The 17186-nt window shown below is 34.1% G+C and overlaps 1 protein-coding gene across 8 annotated transcripts in view; it reads right to left on the bottom strand.

The window, feature by feature from the left end:
* Positions 1 to 17186, bottom strand: part of LOC132700465 (protein lap4) — a gene marked incomplete at its 3' end in the record, with an annotated part of 233088 nt that overhangs the window by 16717 nt on the left and 199185 nt on the right. For 7 of the 8 annotated variants that reach the window (XM_060667806.1, XM_060667813.1, XM_060667814.1 and 4 more), the window contains 1 exon segment: positions 7009 to 7242. In XM_060667806.1, coding sequence (XP_060523789.1) covers positions 7009 to 7242 — 234 coding nt within the window. 8 annotated transcript variants of the gene reach the window in all.

The raw sequence follows: 17186 nt of genomic DNA, 5'->3' as shown, positions 1-17186 counted from the left end.
GATACGTGTCCTCTTAAACTCGAAAAGAGCTAATTTATCTTAGAAGAGTACGTATTTTTGGTAAAATAGATATTTTTTATATTAAATATTTGACCGATCGATGTAATTCGTCAAGCAGAAACCGAGAAGAAAAGTGGCGCTTGTGCTGTTTGCTGACAATCCGACCCTGCTTCGTGTACAAATGCAAAGACATTTCGGCAGGGCTATAGGCTACGAAACCTTTCAAACTCGAAAAGGACGAACTTTTTTAAAGAAAAAAGGTACTTCATTTTTGGTAAAAGTTATAGATAATTTTTTTTTTACGCTAAATATTCCACAGATCGATGTAACTCGTCAAGCAGAATCCGAGAAGAAAAGTGACCGGGGGTGCTGTTTGCTGACAATCCGACCCTGCTTCGTGTACAATTGCATAGCGGGAAGACCTGAAAGATTTCGAAACTGCGTGCGTGCGTGGAAGGCTGCGTTGGAGCGAATTTTAAAAATTACTGAAAGTCCAACGATTTTGGACAATTGGCAGACGATATAGACTACGAAAAATTCCGAACTCGAAAAGGAGGAACAAACTTTAAAGAAAAAAGATACTTCATTTTCGGTAAAAGTAATAGATAATTTTTTTTTTACGCTAAATATTCCATAGATCGATGTAACTCGTCAAGCAGAATCCGAGAAGAAAAGTGACCGGGGGTGTTGTTTGCTGATAGTCCAGCCCTGCTTCGTGTACAAATGCATGGCGGGGAGACCAGAAAGTTTTCGAAACTGGGTGAGTGGAAGTCCGCGTTGGACAAATTTTGAAAATATCTGAACACACGTGTCCTGTTGAACTTGAAAAAGACGAAATTATTTTTAAAAAGGTATATTGTTGCTAAATAATAGTTTTTTTTAATTAAAATATTTGACAGATCATGGTAACTCGTCAAGCAACATCTCAGAATTGAATCGGCGAGTTGTGTATTTGCTGACAATCCGAGCCTGCTCCGTTTAGATTTGCATAACGAGGAATCAAAAAAAGGTTAACGATTTGGATCATTTTGAAAGATACAAACGCCGCGCTTTTCAAAGCGGACAGACGTGCCCTTGTCCAACTGAAACGAACACACGTGTGCTGTTGAACTTGAAAAAGACGAAATTATTTTTAAAAAGGTATATTGTTGCTAAATAATAGATTTTTTTTTAATTAAAATATTTGACAGATCATGGTAGCTCGTGAACCAACATCTCAGAATTGAATCGGCGAGTTGTGTATTTGCTGGCAATCCGACCCTGCTTGGATCATTTTGGAAGATACATACGCCGCGCTTTTCAAAGCGGACAGACGTGCCCTTGTCTAACTTGACAAAGGCGGAATTATTTTAGGAAAGGTATATTATTTGTAAAAAAATATACAATTTTTTAAGTAACATATTTGACAGACCATGGCAACTAGTAAAGCAGAATCCAAGAATTCAATCGGCGGCTGTATGTTGACTGACAAGAATATAATTGCTGTTAATCCGGCCCTGCTTCGTGTACAAATGCATAGTGGGGAGACATGAACATTTTTCGAAATTGCGGCCCTATCCTCTTGGGATTCTACGTTGGACAAATTCTGAAAACGACCCCAGAAATATAATTGGTGAGAAAATAGTTTTTTTTTTGTGTTAACAGTTAACAATTTTTTTATTTTGGAAATAAGGGGTTTCAGTATGTACTGGTATTAGTGAATCAATTTAATGACCTCAGCATCTCTAAACCCCCCCCCCCCCCCCCACGCCCCTCTTGAGACGCGTTAACGATCCGGATCGAGTTACGTCGCGTAATTGTGTCACTTTTTTAATTAAAAAAATGAAAGAGATGTACCTACCATACTTTAGAAACCCCTACTCCCCTTTGGAGGTGATGAAATAAGTTTTGGCAAAAAATATAAGTTCCTCATATTACTTTGATATGATAAGTATAAGTCTTGCCTGTTTTTTTTTTTAAAGGAGGTTCAAACCCGTGCGAGGTGAGCTTTCATATATGAAACAGACCAGTCATGGGGACACGAGATATGGAAAGTTTCAGCGTAGTCGTCGCCACATTGCTGCCAACACTGCATATATAAGGAATCGCGAACCATTCACGTAAAATTTTGAAAACACATATTTATGGCAATATAGAACCTCTCTTTTTTTAACAGGAATATTGAGACTTAGGCCAGTATCTTTTTAAGTAGGCATGTGGGGTAAAGAAGACGCAGAAGCTTCAGTCGGGTACCATCGGTAACGTAGGCGATTGATATATTTCCACCACTACATATGTTGGATTGGAATTTCCCATTTGATGCTTTGACTGACTAAATGAGAAAACTTGGAGGTAAGCTCTTACGGAATTCTATGGAAATATGTTTAGTAACATATTGGTGCATTACTCTGTCTTCCAGTCAGTTTCACATAAACTTTGCACGTATTATAGAAATGCCACCTACTTTTTTTTGTGTTAATATTATTGAAAGTAGTAGCTGGTAGCTGTAGTCGTAAGCCCAGAGAGTCTCTGTTTTGAACATAATACACAAAATGGGGCGTTCAAAAACAATAGACTGCATGCCTTTTAGAGTCGGCGTAAACTATGGTCATATACCCCTGCATTAAAAATAATAGTAAAATTTATTGTAGGCACCTAGTAGAGTATCGAAAATTTCCATTTTAGTGCCAAATTGGTTACTCCAGTAAATTCCAACTGTTCTAATTTTTTTTAAATAATTTATGATGTTAGTGAGTTTCATTGCAATTATTTGTTACTTAAATTTTCTGCGTATTAAACCTTAATTAACAATACGCTATTCGTTAACGCAGGTAGAATTAATGATGCTGACTAACCTGATTTTGTCCAGGGGGGCGTAGTACGGTAGTTTGTACTGTGATGTTTGGTAGTTTGGCAGTGAGCTCTCATTTATAAAACTGGGGAATGTTTCGTTATCTTCAAATCGTAAACACGTATCATTAGAATTATATTTTTAAAATATTGATTAGGACATGTACTAAGTAACTAAATGCTCTAGCAAAAATATTCACACATATTGCGGAAAACGTACAAATTTATATTAGAGAAAATTAACTATTTTTAGAGGTTGGTTTTTCAAAAAGGCGGGGATTTAGTTAAAGAACAGATAGAGACTAAAGGGAAGCTCTATGAGAAAAGTTAGAATTAAAAAATCGATGTTTTCGTGTCATAGCGCAAGATGGATTATTATTAAAAATAATACTTGCATTAATTGTTGTCACCATTTGTGAAAAATATGGAAAATATCCTCTAGGTTCGCATACCTTTTTTTAATTTTTTTTAAGGTGGCTAAAAAAATACACAGACAGAAAAGTTTAGATCCTGTTCGTTAATGTAGCCCATAGAAAAAAATTAGAAAAGAGAACGTTTCGTGTATGGCATTCGTAGTTAGTACGGAATATTAATCTGAAGGCTGCAAGACAGTGAAAGAGTGATGCGCTTAAGTGTGGTTCAGAGAGGTTATTTGGGCTGTAGAAGTTTTTCTTTGAACAGGGTTCAAATAGCGTCTCCTAGAGCGTTAGCAGAGAAGAGTATTACAGTAATTAGTATAAGCGTCCAGATTTCATTGTTGTTGAGATTGGCATAGAAACACACTTTTATGTAGTAGTAGCAGCAGCTTTAAAGTATATGACTTTTTAGTTAAGATGCCTTTCGAGTTTGCTTTATGGCTTGATAGGAAATTACAGGGTAGATACAGATAAGTTACGAAAAAAAGTATGTACACTATCCTCAAAGATCAGCAATAAATAAAAGAAATTGATGAAATAATAAAGTTGACTGCGATATCTTAAAATCATCAATAAGATAGATAAATTAATTTTGAAAATATTAAATAATAAGAACAAATAATAAAATAGCAAAGAAAATCAAAATCATCAATAAGATAGATAAATTAATTTTGTAAATATTAAATAATAAAAATAAAATTATAATAGCAAAGAAAGCCTACCACGGCCACATACACATAATATTTTCGACATATGAATTTTTCCCAGATAAATAGTCAAATATTTCACGATACCTTAAAACAGAAGCATGCGGAAATATGTATGAAGTTAACGCACGGTAGATAGCTTAGTAAATTAAAAAGGTATATGGTTTCTAATATCCTACTTTATTAATGAAAATTTTAACCAGGTTTTTGTTTTGCAGATATTATTGGTGGTGCCTGCCAGCTTCCAGTTCCGAGAAAAGAAATCCAACACTTTTCATCTTTATTTCCCCTGTCCTTTGTGCGCAATAAAAGTACAGTTTGTACCCGCGAGGGTACACATTCGCAGAATTATATGTTTTTAAAATAAATGTTTTGGCCAATATTCACTAGGTGGGGGTTACCTTATTAAAGAAAATCTTATTCCAAGAGGGGACACTAGTTTACATTCGAACCGCTAGAGGGTGCAGATGGTCACGCGAACAATATGATCAAGTCTCACTGACGCCATTGCTTTTCTTAGGGGTGGGAAAATATCTGGGCTCTGATTGGCTTCGCCGCCATCGCAAGCTAGAGGTTGGGAGATTGATTAAACCCCATTGGTGCTTGCTTATCCAATGGGGGCCAGTTTCAAGGGATTATGGGTAAAGGGGGAGGAGCTAGAGAGTCGTGGGTAAGGAGGACACGCCCACAAAAGGGAGAGGAGTGGGGGACGGCTATAGTGTACCAATAAACTTCTCACATCTATGAAGGAATATATAGAGCTAAATGACATGAGTTAGATTGCGGAGATAACTGAGAGGTCCCATATTATAGAACATAAGGGTGGATATTTTTGCCCCATCATTCAGTATTCAAAAAAGACAGTAAGGTTTCGCATTGTATTTGACGCAAGAATGAAAACGACAACTGGAATCAGACCAGACTACAACAGCACATTTTCCAAATATTGTTAACGTTTACAGAAAAACCTTACCTTACCACTATTTTGACGAAATGATCTTACAAAAACGGGTCAAGTTTTTTACTTTTGAATACACTTCTACGCCTTATTTGCGAATTAGATGTTTAGTAGAATTATACCACGGAAATGAAAAATCCAATGCGAGCATTTCAACTAAGAAAATAGTTGTGTAATGACAAGGACATTTTAGGGAATTGTGTCCTAATTTCAGAGGACTTTGGGAGGCGGTTCGTTTACATTTTATACTATATTGATTCAAGTGGAGTCAATCCTAAACTCCAAGCCTCTTTGTCCTATTTCCTCTGACCCTAAAGACTTTACAGCCTTAACTCCGGCACATTTTTTGACTGGGACGGCTTTGCCTGAGTTAAAGTTCACTGAAATTTCTGAGAATCCTATGTCAAGGTGGCAATAATTAAAAGCTGTTACCCAACATTATTGATCGAAGATGACAAAATGAATTTCATAATGAACTGCAGACACACACGAAATAAAAGAAATATTCTGATGACTTGATGAAGACCGGTAGTTTAGTGTTTATCAAGAATGACAATGCACCTACCTGTGGGTCGCAACTGGGGAAAATCGTCAAAATGCATCGACGTGACGATGGTGTGTTGTGGAGAAATTCGTAAATCTGGGCGAAGTATTTACGTTTTACCAATTGATGTTTTTGGTCAAAGGAAGTTAACATTATGAAGTTCTGAGAGTTTGAGAATATTCTTTTGTGTTGAAAAACTGGGGTTTTTTAAGAGGAGGTGTATATTTACGAATTATTTTTTGATTTAATAAGATTTGTGGTGCTTCATGTTGACAACACTGTGTGCATCAGCAACGGGCGGTAAAGATACAAAGAACTTTCGACGCAGGGTCGACTGAAAAATAAAGGTCAGAAGAGCCGCGTAATGTCTTGTTAAACCCCCTAATAATGTATTTCGATTGAGATTCATTTATGCTGTAATACAGTCTAACCTGAGCCATCGAAGGAACAATAACTACCATAAATTTAAATTTTTGCCAGTTCGGAAATTATCCCTACAGAACTTTCAAACAACACTTTTTTACTGTTCCCTTACGATGGACCACTATTTTAAGATTGACATTTAAAAAGAAATCTATTTATCGATGAGACAATTTTCAATATGGCCGTTATGTTCAAAAGAAAAAATACTCATTACTTGTGTACCTCAAATGAAAATCATGTCGGATATTTAAATTGATAATTTTCCGGACGATATTATAGAAAGGATTGTTTTTCAACAAGATAGTATACTATAATGCTTGTTAGAAATTGTTTAAATCAGCGTTTTCTATTTTGAATTGGTCGGTACGAGATCATTTATTAGCCAGCGAGTATACCTGACTAGGATTTTTTTAATAGGGCTTCATAAAAACGAAGTGTATAAAAATAGGTGTAATAGTGTTCAAAACTTAAGAATGAGACTTCGGCAAGGGATAGAAAAACTTAAGGTACTTGTTGATTTTATATTGAATGTAAGTAATTAACTTAAAAAAAAACTTAGTTAGCTTAGGATATTATATAGGTTTTGGTCAGATTTAAAATAAAATACACATGAAATGACACAGAATTGAATACCAAACCCAATAAAACCACTTCCATGGATCCATAATAAACATTCCAAATTAGAGCTTTCATGTTTAAAAAAACCCATTTTCCCAAATACCTGGTTTTCAGAGAAAAAAGTGGAAAAGTTCATTTTTCTCAAAAACTACTCAAAATTTCGTATCAACCGAATAATCAGAATTTCTAAAAATATTTATAGCATTTCACTCAAAAAAATGAAGTTGGCACAACGGCACACACAAAAACACAACAAATAAAATATATACTTAGCGTCAAACACTTTTTGTACTTAATTTTGTTCCTCAGTATCGTGCTTGTTGAGATAAGGTATAGGGGCATGTTAAATGGATCACCCGGTACGTTTACGATACGAATATCTTGCGAATAGAAGTTGCCGATATCATTCACAAACACAGCACGCAGTAAACACAGTCGTACAAACCAAAGACTAACCAGAGCGGGTGCGATAGAGAGAATGCAACATGCTGCTTGCACCCCGGTGCGTTATACCTCGCGTTCGATCAGTTTCTCGACGTATTCGACGGTGCGCACGCGACGTTCCCCCGTCGCCTCGTCCACGAACTCCTCCGTTTTCCTGGTCACCGTTTCGCCGAGAACCTTCTCGCTTTCTCTGACGGTACGCGCACCCGATTTGGCGCGCACCGCCAACTTCGGGAAATCGGCAGAAGACGGTCGTAACACTGTCATGCTGTTAGTTTCCGAGGCCGGCTCACCACTCCGATTCTGAGTTCAAGTCAGTTAGTTACCACGAGTACCATGCTTTCGAAAGGACATTCTTCAATGTGTACAATGTGATTGTACAGTCACTGGGTGAAAAGGGTACAGTATAAAAGTATACAGGGTGTCCTGAAATTAGTGGGCTCATACTAAATAAGGTTTTAGTGACGATTCCTAAAATCTTGTTCTTTTTTAAGAGTAAGGTTATATACTTGCCGACCTGTTAGCCGAAAATTGTTGCATGTTGCTCTCCAGGATGCGGGGATGCTTTTACCATTAAATGCGGTAAGAACAAGCAATTTAAGTTTTTGAAAATTATATATTAGCTATTTACTTATTATGTCTTATTGTATATCGTGTAGCTTGTTGCCGATGCATTAGATATTTCTCTACGATCGGTGCATAAGCTTGTTTGTAGAGGTATCAAATTTGATTATGAACATAATGTTAAAGTTGATATCAGTCAGCACACCGAACAGGACTTTATAAAGTACATCAGCATAGCATACGGACACCACGAATTTATGCTATGCAGCAGGTATGAAAAAAACTGAAACTTTTCCTTTTTTCACAGGAATAATATAATTTGTTGCACTAATTCTTTGTGCGTAAAGTAGAAAATCTATATAACTTTTTCATGGATTTGGAAAAAAAATCAGACCCAGAGGCACATAGTTGTTCCAATGATAGTTTATATTATCCAACTTTGCTCTTTGCTTTATGGGTCTTTGTTATTTTTGTTATTGAAGCATTGAGAGTTTTTCAAAAATAAACTTACTTAACTGATATTTGTTTTCTCCCATATATTTGATACGTTCGTATAAATACACCACTGAACTAAGTTGCTAGAATTTTTTTGGGAATATTCGTTTTGTGGCCGCATTTCTAGTGGGTTCTACTATTTATAACACGATGACTAACGTCCACGTTGCAAAAACGCTATCAAAATACAATTTTAATTTAGTTTTTAGGGTTGCCTATCCGAACGTACCTACTTTAAACTAATGAATTAATTGAAATCGGAACGCATCTACAAATGGTAGCAATATAACTAAGATATAGGGATCATTTTTGATGACGTCACTATACGTGAAGTAATTACACAACTGCTCTCACTGGAGTATAGTAACAATATAGTATAGTATATATAGTATAATAACAGAACCCAGAGTTAATCACGAAGGGCCTACTTCCAAACATTAAATTACAGAATAAGCATCCCAAAATTTATTAAAAAAATATATTACATATGTATATAATATAGAGGCGGATAAGGATCCGCGAGAAAAGAAAAAAAAAAGTAAAAAAAAGAAAAAAATTGTGTTGCTTCAAGTATTTATTTGAAGTGTTCAAAGTTGTTAATGTATACAAAAATAAAAAGCTATTAATTTAGTGGAATGGTTACTTTTATAATACATTCGAGTTGCAGCGTTTGTCCGAGTTACGTGAAATACTTGGATTAACTAATTTATGAAAATACTAATAATAAAAAAAATATAAAAGATTAAATGTAAATGTAATTTTGCTAATAAAAAAAAGTTATTACTTCCCGCTCGTGCTAGTTGTGCCAGCAGTTGTATACGCGGATCTATGATCCGACTGCATCCAATAGCACCGCCGTGACTGGTGGCGGTGAAAAGCTGCTAACAAATTAAGCGAGTCACTATAGCGGTGAACAGCAAATAGTTGGCAAACTCCAAGAAAAAAGTAAAAAGAAAAACCCCTGTAGGTGTCGATTGAACATTCAAAAGTACGATCCAGATATTGGCACAAAAGAGAACAACTCAGTTGTATTTTCTACAAAATCACACCGAAAAATTCATTTATAAGGCGCAACCCATTTGAACGTTACGGAAACCAAAAATCGTCTCCCAGAATCGAGTTTTCTCTCTCTCAAGATATCCTTGTCCAACACTCATACAGCCTTATTGAGCACCTTTTTCCATTTATTTTAACAAAACAAATTATTCTACGCGAGAAATCTTAGGAACTATTCCACAATCTGGCAACTGCGCTAACAATTTTTAGCAGGTGACAATATACCACTCATTTCCAAACACGCAGAAATGCGCTCCATTCTTAGAAGATCGGCGCTCAGGATTGAGGAATAAGAGATCTTCAAAGATACTAGAGACAACGGGACGCACAATTTAAAATAATAATAAACTGTTAGGAGAAATTGAACAACTAAAACAGTCGGAACACAATAATTATTCTAATAGGCGTCAAGGTTAAGAGCAACGTTTTAAAATATTTTTAATAATATTTTGGAAAAAGAAATGATATTACTAGGGAAATCTACCATAAGTATATTATTTTCTTATAACAGGAATTTTCAATTTTTGCACTTTATTGTCTTGTATTTTCAGCTCAGCTCGAGCAGGATTTAAAGTGAAGCCTACCAACTGTTTGTGCTATTCTCATATTTCAAAGAGAGTCTATAATTCTGCGTTGGTTTTTCTGTAACATTATCTTATTTAGCAAATTAAAAACCAAACAATGGCTGTCGAATTTCATCGAGTAGATTGTTGTTCAAATTTTTGACGTCACATCTACACCACTAACTGGAAGCTTTGCATCAGTTCGTTTTCTTGGATGGGACTTAAATTTTTCAAAATGACACTATTAACCACTGGTGCAAGACAAAAATCAGGGAAGTGTTAAAACTACCAAACTTAATGGTAAAAGGTGATTCACGTGTTAAACAAATTGTACCGGAGGTACAATGAACCAGGAAAACTTTCCTCGTTGTTTCGAAAATCAGCTGTTAAAGATCTCGATTGAACCATCTACCATTGTTGCGGACAATGCTGCTTACTACAACATGTTATTAACCAAGACACCTAAAAGTTCACGATCCAAGGTTGAAAATTGTTGGTTAAACGAACAAAAAGTATTTTTGAACTTGCGACATCTGTATCACGGTAAGTACCTAGAATATTAAAACATTATGCATTTTATGCTCAAGTGCTTGACCATTTGTATCTTAGGAATAAACAAAAAAGAAGTATGTGGTACATGATTTGCCAGAATAGTAGGGCCATAATGTTTTATAATTACGCTATATCATCAGTGTACCTATTTTTAACCCGATCCAGTTATAATAATACGACGATTCTACTTTTTGTAGTGATTCTTTAAATTTTAGTAGTAAATTAAAATATTCTAGATATGTTCAAATATTTATATCTAATTATTAATATTTAGAGGTCCTGAACTTTATTGCTATGTTTTTTTTTATTGTAACTAATAAATGAAAATAATGAATACCTATAAAACTAAACTTTGAAACATTATTTATAATGTAAGCAACACATGAATGTTTACAATATAAAATATTCTGATTAATGGAAAATATGTAAATAACGGAAATGCTGCGCCGGTCCAGCTTGATGGGACTAAAACTTTATTTCGTATGAGCATATTCCAACTAATTCCCAGTATTCTATATAAATATGTATCAAGAAACACTCCCAAAAGGAATCACAAGCCGTAAAAGAAATGGGGCTGAATATGGTTTTTAATTTATATATCCGAAACAAGTCTACAGAAAGATTTGAAATTTTAGCTTTTCAGTAACTTGGGCATTGTGAATCTGACTCTACAACTAGAAATGTCAAATTTGGCGAGGAGCGCAATTTTTGAGCGCAACAGTTAACAAAAACTGCAACAACTATTTTGTGGGCCACAAGAAAAAGTTACACTTTATCAATCAAGTGTAACTTTAATCGCTAAGATGGTCCGTTTTCGAAGGCAATGGATTTTGTGTTCACATTGACACTGATTTTTTTTTATTTGATTTTTTATAAGTGTGGAGAGTTTTTCGAACACAGAATTAGCGAAAATTCATACCAAAACCAACTGGACCAAAAACTAAACGAACAAAACTATTCGACTATGCAATTATTATGTTTACTTATTAGGTCAATTAACAAATCACATTAAAGTATCTCTCTGGTTTTCATCGCCAGGTTAATATAAAAAATAAAAAGAAACAATAAAAACACAAAAAAAAAATAAAACAGATATTACACCGATATAATTTTCTCAAAATCGAAATTTTGTCATGAAATTTTAAATATCTTTGTATTTAAAAGAATTTTTAGATTATTCAATTTTCAATTATAGAAGGTTTCCCAAGTCTTCAATATCAGTGGTAAAAACGCAGATCGACCTATTTGATTTCCGCACGGTTTAGCATATCTATATTTAAGGTTATGTAACTTATTCAAAAATCACTACTAAAGCATTAAAAGAACGGAAAATAGATATTAGGAGTGATATTTGCAAAAGGAATATGTATACAAAAGAAATAGGTTTAACGAATTTTCAGGTCTAGAATTATAGCAGCCGTCTAACCAAAACCAACTAAAACAAATTATAAGATAAAAATTAAAATAACCCCTATAAAATATTATACAGCATATTATAATTTAATAAAAATTTTTCACTTTCTAGATGTAAAATAAAATGTTTCCTCACATTATTCACAACAAAAGTATATGTTTAAATTCACGATATTGTAATACTTGTTTGCCCAAGTTATATGGCCCAAACTGCACAAGCCCTATTTATTCGATTGTAATATTGTAAAAATGCTCTTAGTTATATGGCCCAAACTGCACAAGCCCTATTTATTCGATTGTAATATTATAAAAATGCTCTTAATTATTACAGCATTTGTATCGGCCAGCTCGAATAAAACTTTATTTCGCTTTTTGTGTAAATAAATGTTTTTAAAAACGCTCTCCCGAATTTTGAACATTTAAGTGGGGCAGTCGGAACGGATTTTCTAAGTGCAGTAGTGGTGGACAATTAACCAGAATCTTCTGGTAGTTTCTGTGAAATCGCCAATCGAGGAAAGTACTAAACTATCAGACATTCGCTACGTTGATTTTCAAATCCTTCAGCACGCAGAATCAGCAGCAAAGGAAGCCGAAGGACGATCTACGAAGGTACAACCCGCATGTGACGAGTTGGAAAATTGAGCCGGAAAGGACACGGAGAAATACGAAACCGTAAGTGCCATTTCCTTGTGCTCCTCCGATACCTCTGTATAAGGTCACTTGAACGGATAGTTTAGGGCTCGCATTGCAAGCGATTAGGTTAAGAAAAAGACAAAACAAATCAAATCAATTAATGAGTGATTCTGAAATCGAAAATCTCGAAAAACATTTCAATTTAATTTTAAAGTTAGGGAACAAAACATAAAAAAGTGTCAAAACAATGACCCAACAAGGAAGCTCAAGTAGTGAGTAGTGCGGAACCTAGATTTAATTGGAATCTTTTTAAATCTAAGGTAGGTAATATAAAACCTTACGACGGAAATAGCGACACGCTAAACAAAGTGCGAAAGATTAATAAATTCTTACGTTAGTTTAGGAGATGCGGAACTAAACAGCCATATCTTCGATTGTATCATAGACAAACTAGTAGGGAAAGCAGAGTTAATGGGAGGCAACCGATCAGAATCGACAGATTTTTTAAGCATAAAAGATGCGCTTATTCAATGCTTCGCAGATAGGAGAAATTGTCTAATTAAGGAATTAACTAGAACAAGACCGTTCAAAAACGAACATTTAGTTGATTTCAGTGGTAGGCTACAACTTTTAAAGAGTAATGTAATACAGCGGATTAGTAATTCAGATGATTTAGATCATAATGAAAAAATTTAACATGTAAATTAATACAATAAAATCGCACTCAATACATTCATAGCTGGATGCACCGGGGCGCTCAAACATGCATTTAAAACAATCAGATTCTTTAGAGGAAGCTATTGCTTATGTTTCTGAATTTGAAAATGTCGAAAACCTCTACGGGAATCTAGCAACACAACAAAACAATTCCAAATGCCAAATATTCAACAAAGCAATTCAAAACAATTCCAAATACTCAACTTCCAACAAAACAATTTCAAACACCAAATTTTCAACAATTCAACACGAAACAACATTTTCAACCATTTCAACAATTCCAAAATCAGCCGAATAAATAAATAAAAAGAATAAATCCCAACACAAATTTCATGCCAAACAATTTTAATAATTTTTCAAATCCAAACCAATATCCACAATTTCCATCTCAACCAATAAATATTCAACCGAGGCAAATACCTCAAAGACGATTTCCAACAAATCAGGAAGTTCTTGGACCCCCACGAAATGTCAAACCCAATCAAATATCACCCAACCAACTTAATAAACCGACACCAATGTGAAGTATCTTGAGAGAAACAAATAATTCATTTACATGACGACCGATAAGACAAAATTATTTTACTAACACAAATCAACCCCCGAATTTTATCGCTGAAGAATTATTTAGCAAGAATGCGATGAAAACTTTGATTATTCTGTTAATCAAAACGATTATAATTATTACAACGAATTTGAGGAAAATTATGAACAAAATGAGTATGAAAATACATCGCATATCAAACGAAATGTCGAAACACAAAATCCAACTCAGCCAAACAAACAACCAAACCCAGTAGAAATTAATATTTTTTCTAACACCGCTTTACCGTAAATTCAAATACGTAAACCAAATATTAAGCTATTAATAGACACGGGTAGTTCACGCTCGATATTACGTCCAACTACCGCTGAAAAATATTTTCCAAATGGCATTTATCACCAAAATAATGAAATAAAAACAGCAGTAGGAAGTCAAAATACCAAATTTCAAGCTACCATACAAGAATTTTCTGAATTTAACATTGATTATCAGGCGCAAAACTTTACTCTAACTGTGAACCCACATGAAACATCTTTAAAGAAAATACCAGTAAGTGAAATCGAAGACGATATAATTTCAAAACATCAAAAAATGCAAAATCTAGAAATACCATCTCCTATTTCATATGCAAAACATAATTTCGCTCTAACTGAAATTCAAAATCCCACGGACGAGACAATATCAGTTACGTTAACACAACCCTTACCAGTTGAACGATTTAACTCTGACCAATACGAATTTTACAATTATAACATTATATCAGATAATCTAAAAATACGTACGAAACCTCAAAAGAAGGACATAAAAGGAGTAATCCGCACCCAACACATGAACTCGGAAGAAAAAGCTCTAACCACAAAATTGTGTCAAGAATTCTCGGATATTTTCTATAATCCAGGATATAAGTTATCATTTACCTAGAAAATTAAGCACGAGATTAGGACAACGGATGAAATACCAGTGCATACGAAGTCATATAGATATTCATTCGTCCACAAAGAAGAAGTAAGACGACAAATAGATGACATGCTCCAAAAAGGAATAATAAGAAAATCAAGCAGCCCATGGTCAAGCCCTATATGGATAGTGCCGAAGAAATTACTCATCAGGAATCCAAAAATGGAGAATAGTCGTAGACTATAGAAAGATTAATGAAAAAACTATTTCTGATAGATATCCAATCCCCGACATAACGGATATAGATAAATTGGGACGTGCACAGAGGACTCTATCGAAAATACAGCTTTTAGCGTAGAAAACGGACATTTTGAATACATAAGAATGCCATTCGGACTTAAGAACGCACCATCAATCTTTCAACGTGTCATGGATGAAATTTTGAAAGACGTCCAAAATAAGATATGTATGGATGACGTAATTGTTAAAGCACAGGACTAACAGAACATATTCAAAATTTGAGATTAATATTCCAAAAATTAAGAGAAGCTAATCTGAAGATACAAGCGGACAAGTGCGAATTTTTACGCCGAGAAGTGGAATTCCTTGGACATGTAGTTACCCCAAATGGTACAAACCAAATCAAAAGAAGATTGAAGCGATTCAAAAATATCCTTTACTGAAAACCCAACGAGACATTAACTCATTCTTAGGTTTAGTCGGTTATTATCGCAAATTCATAAAAAATTACGCCAACATAACTAAACCATTGACACAATGCTTGAAAAAGGAAAGCAAAGTCGAACACACAAAAGAATTAATTGATTCTTTTAACACGTGCAAAAATGTGCTAACTTCGGAGCCAGTATTATCTTATGCGGACTTTACAAAGAGGTTTGAATTAACAACCGACGCATCGAAATATGCCAGGAATTTTATCCCACAACGGACACCCAATATGCTACGAATCAAGAACGCTGAACCCGGCAAAGATAAACTACTCAAAAATTGAAAATGAACTCTTAGCAATTGTTTGGAGCTGTAAAATATCTTATTTATTCGGACAAAAATTCAATATTTATACGGATCATAAACCCCTACAGTAGCTAATGTCATTAAAAGAGCCAACTTCGCGACTCGTTAGATGGAGACTTAAACTTGAGGAGTATGAATATGAAATTATAAAAAAGGTAAAAACAACCAAGCAGCGGACGCTTTATCACGATATTCAATAGATATGAACGCTCTCGAAACTTACTCGATATTCAACAACTTAGGAGACGCAGATGAAATTATAGGTCATTTAAATCCTCAAAACCCATTTGATTTAAATGATAACGCTATTATTTCTTCTTATCTTAAATCGCAAGTAAACTGTACGAACAAATAAAGGAATTAAATGAAAAAACGAAAGAAGGCATTATTTCAAAAAGAAACGAAAATCGCGAAGAACTAGCAGATTTTAGTGATTAAAAATATGCTTTAATTAAAACAAAATTTAGAAGCAAAACACTTCCTAAATTTAAAAAGATACCGTTAATAAACCAAACGGAAAATAAATTAATAACACCAAAGACAAAAATCTAAAACTACTCGTAGCAGTTTTAACCGAACGAATACTAACGTACAAGTTACCAAACTCGTAAATCCTATACTTCCTATCCAGATAGGTAACGCAAAATGAATATATAACAAACATACATTTATCCACTACGTAGATTTAAGCCAAACTAACCACGTAGAAAGCATAGAGAACGCATTTAAAATAATTAAAGATAAGTTTAATGTTAAAAATATAACTAATAATATTTCTTATTATCGACTTTCCGAAAATTTACTTTTAAGAACTGAATATTTAATACAAATTACAGTGGAAAAACTTGAAAATTTACATCCACATGTTCGTAAAGAACGACGTTTAATTAACGCGGTTGGCAAAATAAATAAATGGCTATTTGGAGCTATCGACCCAGCGACGGAAATTATAAAGCAGCAATAAATACACTTGAGAAAAATCAAAATAATTTAGCCAAAGAATTAGAACTACAAGTATGTTTATCAAAGGGCATAATTAATAATTATAACAAAACTATTGTGAAATTAAATGAAAATCAACGAAAACTACAAACTGGTTGAAAAACATTCCAAAATGCAGTAAATGACGATAAATTCTTTTTAGTTTTTACGGGATCATTACGCAATTAAACTTAGATTGCCAAAATATTGTAATGTTTCTAGAAAACCTAGAACACCTAGGATTTGAATAAAATGCTTAAAATATTTAGCATCAATTTATAAAGAATATCAAATTCCACAATTTAAAAGTATTTTATCTTCTTATGACATTTTGGGAACTCAGGTAAATTTTGTTGACTCGAAAGTGATCTTTGCAGTCCATGTACCTATTTCAAAATCCGAAATATTTTCTTTTTACCATATTTTCCCAATCCAAAATCAATCAATTTTTATAACCCAATTCACCGCAGAAATATGTCCCGTCATCGAAGAAATCTACTTTTGTAAAGAAGAAACTCACCCCCGAGATGTATGCGTGGAGAATTTATTTGACGACATCGGAATGGAAAACTGCCCAATTACGAAAATGAACCTGTCAGAGGCAATTATAGAACAAATCACTCAAAATTTAGTTCTTGTTTTGCCACAGAAGCCTGAAAAATTGTTAATCAAGTGTAACAAGGATCGATATATGCAAATCGAAGTACCAGTACTGATTAAGATAGCAGTAAACAATCAAATAGAAATTAATGAAGAAAAATTCTTCAACGATGTGAAAATCCAGTTCGGAAAACCAA

This window comes from Cylas formicarius, unplaced genomic scaffold, assembly GCF_029955315.1.
Source record: "Cylas formicarius isolate icCylForm1 unplaced genomic scaffold, icCylForm1.1 PGA_scaffold_4__25_contigs__length_36172078, whole genome shotgun sequence".
NCBI lineage: Eukaryota > Metazoa > Arthropoda > Insecta > Coleoptera > Brentidae > Cylas > Cylas formicarius.
This window is presented reverse-complemented; position numbering and strand designations above follow the sequence as displayed.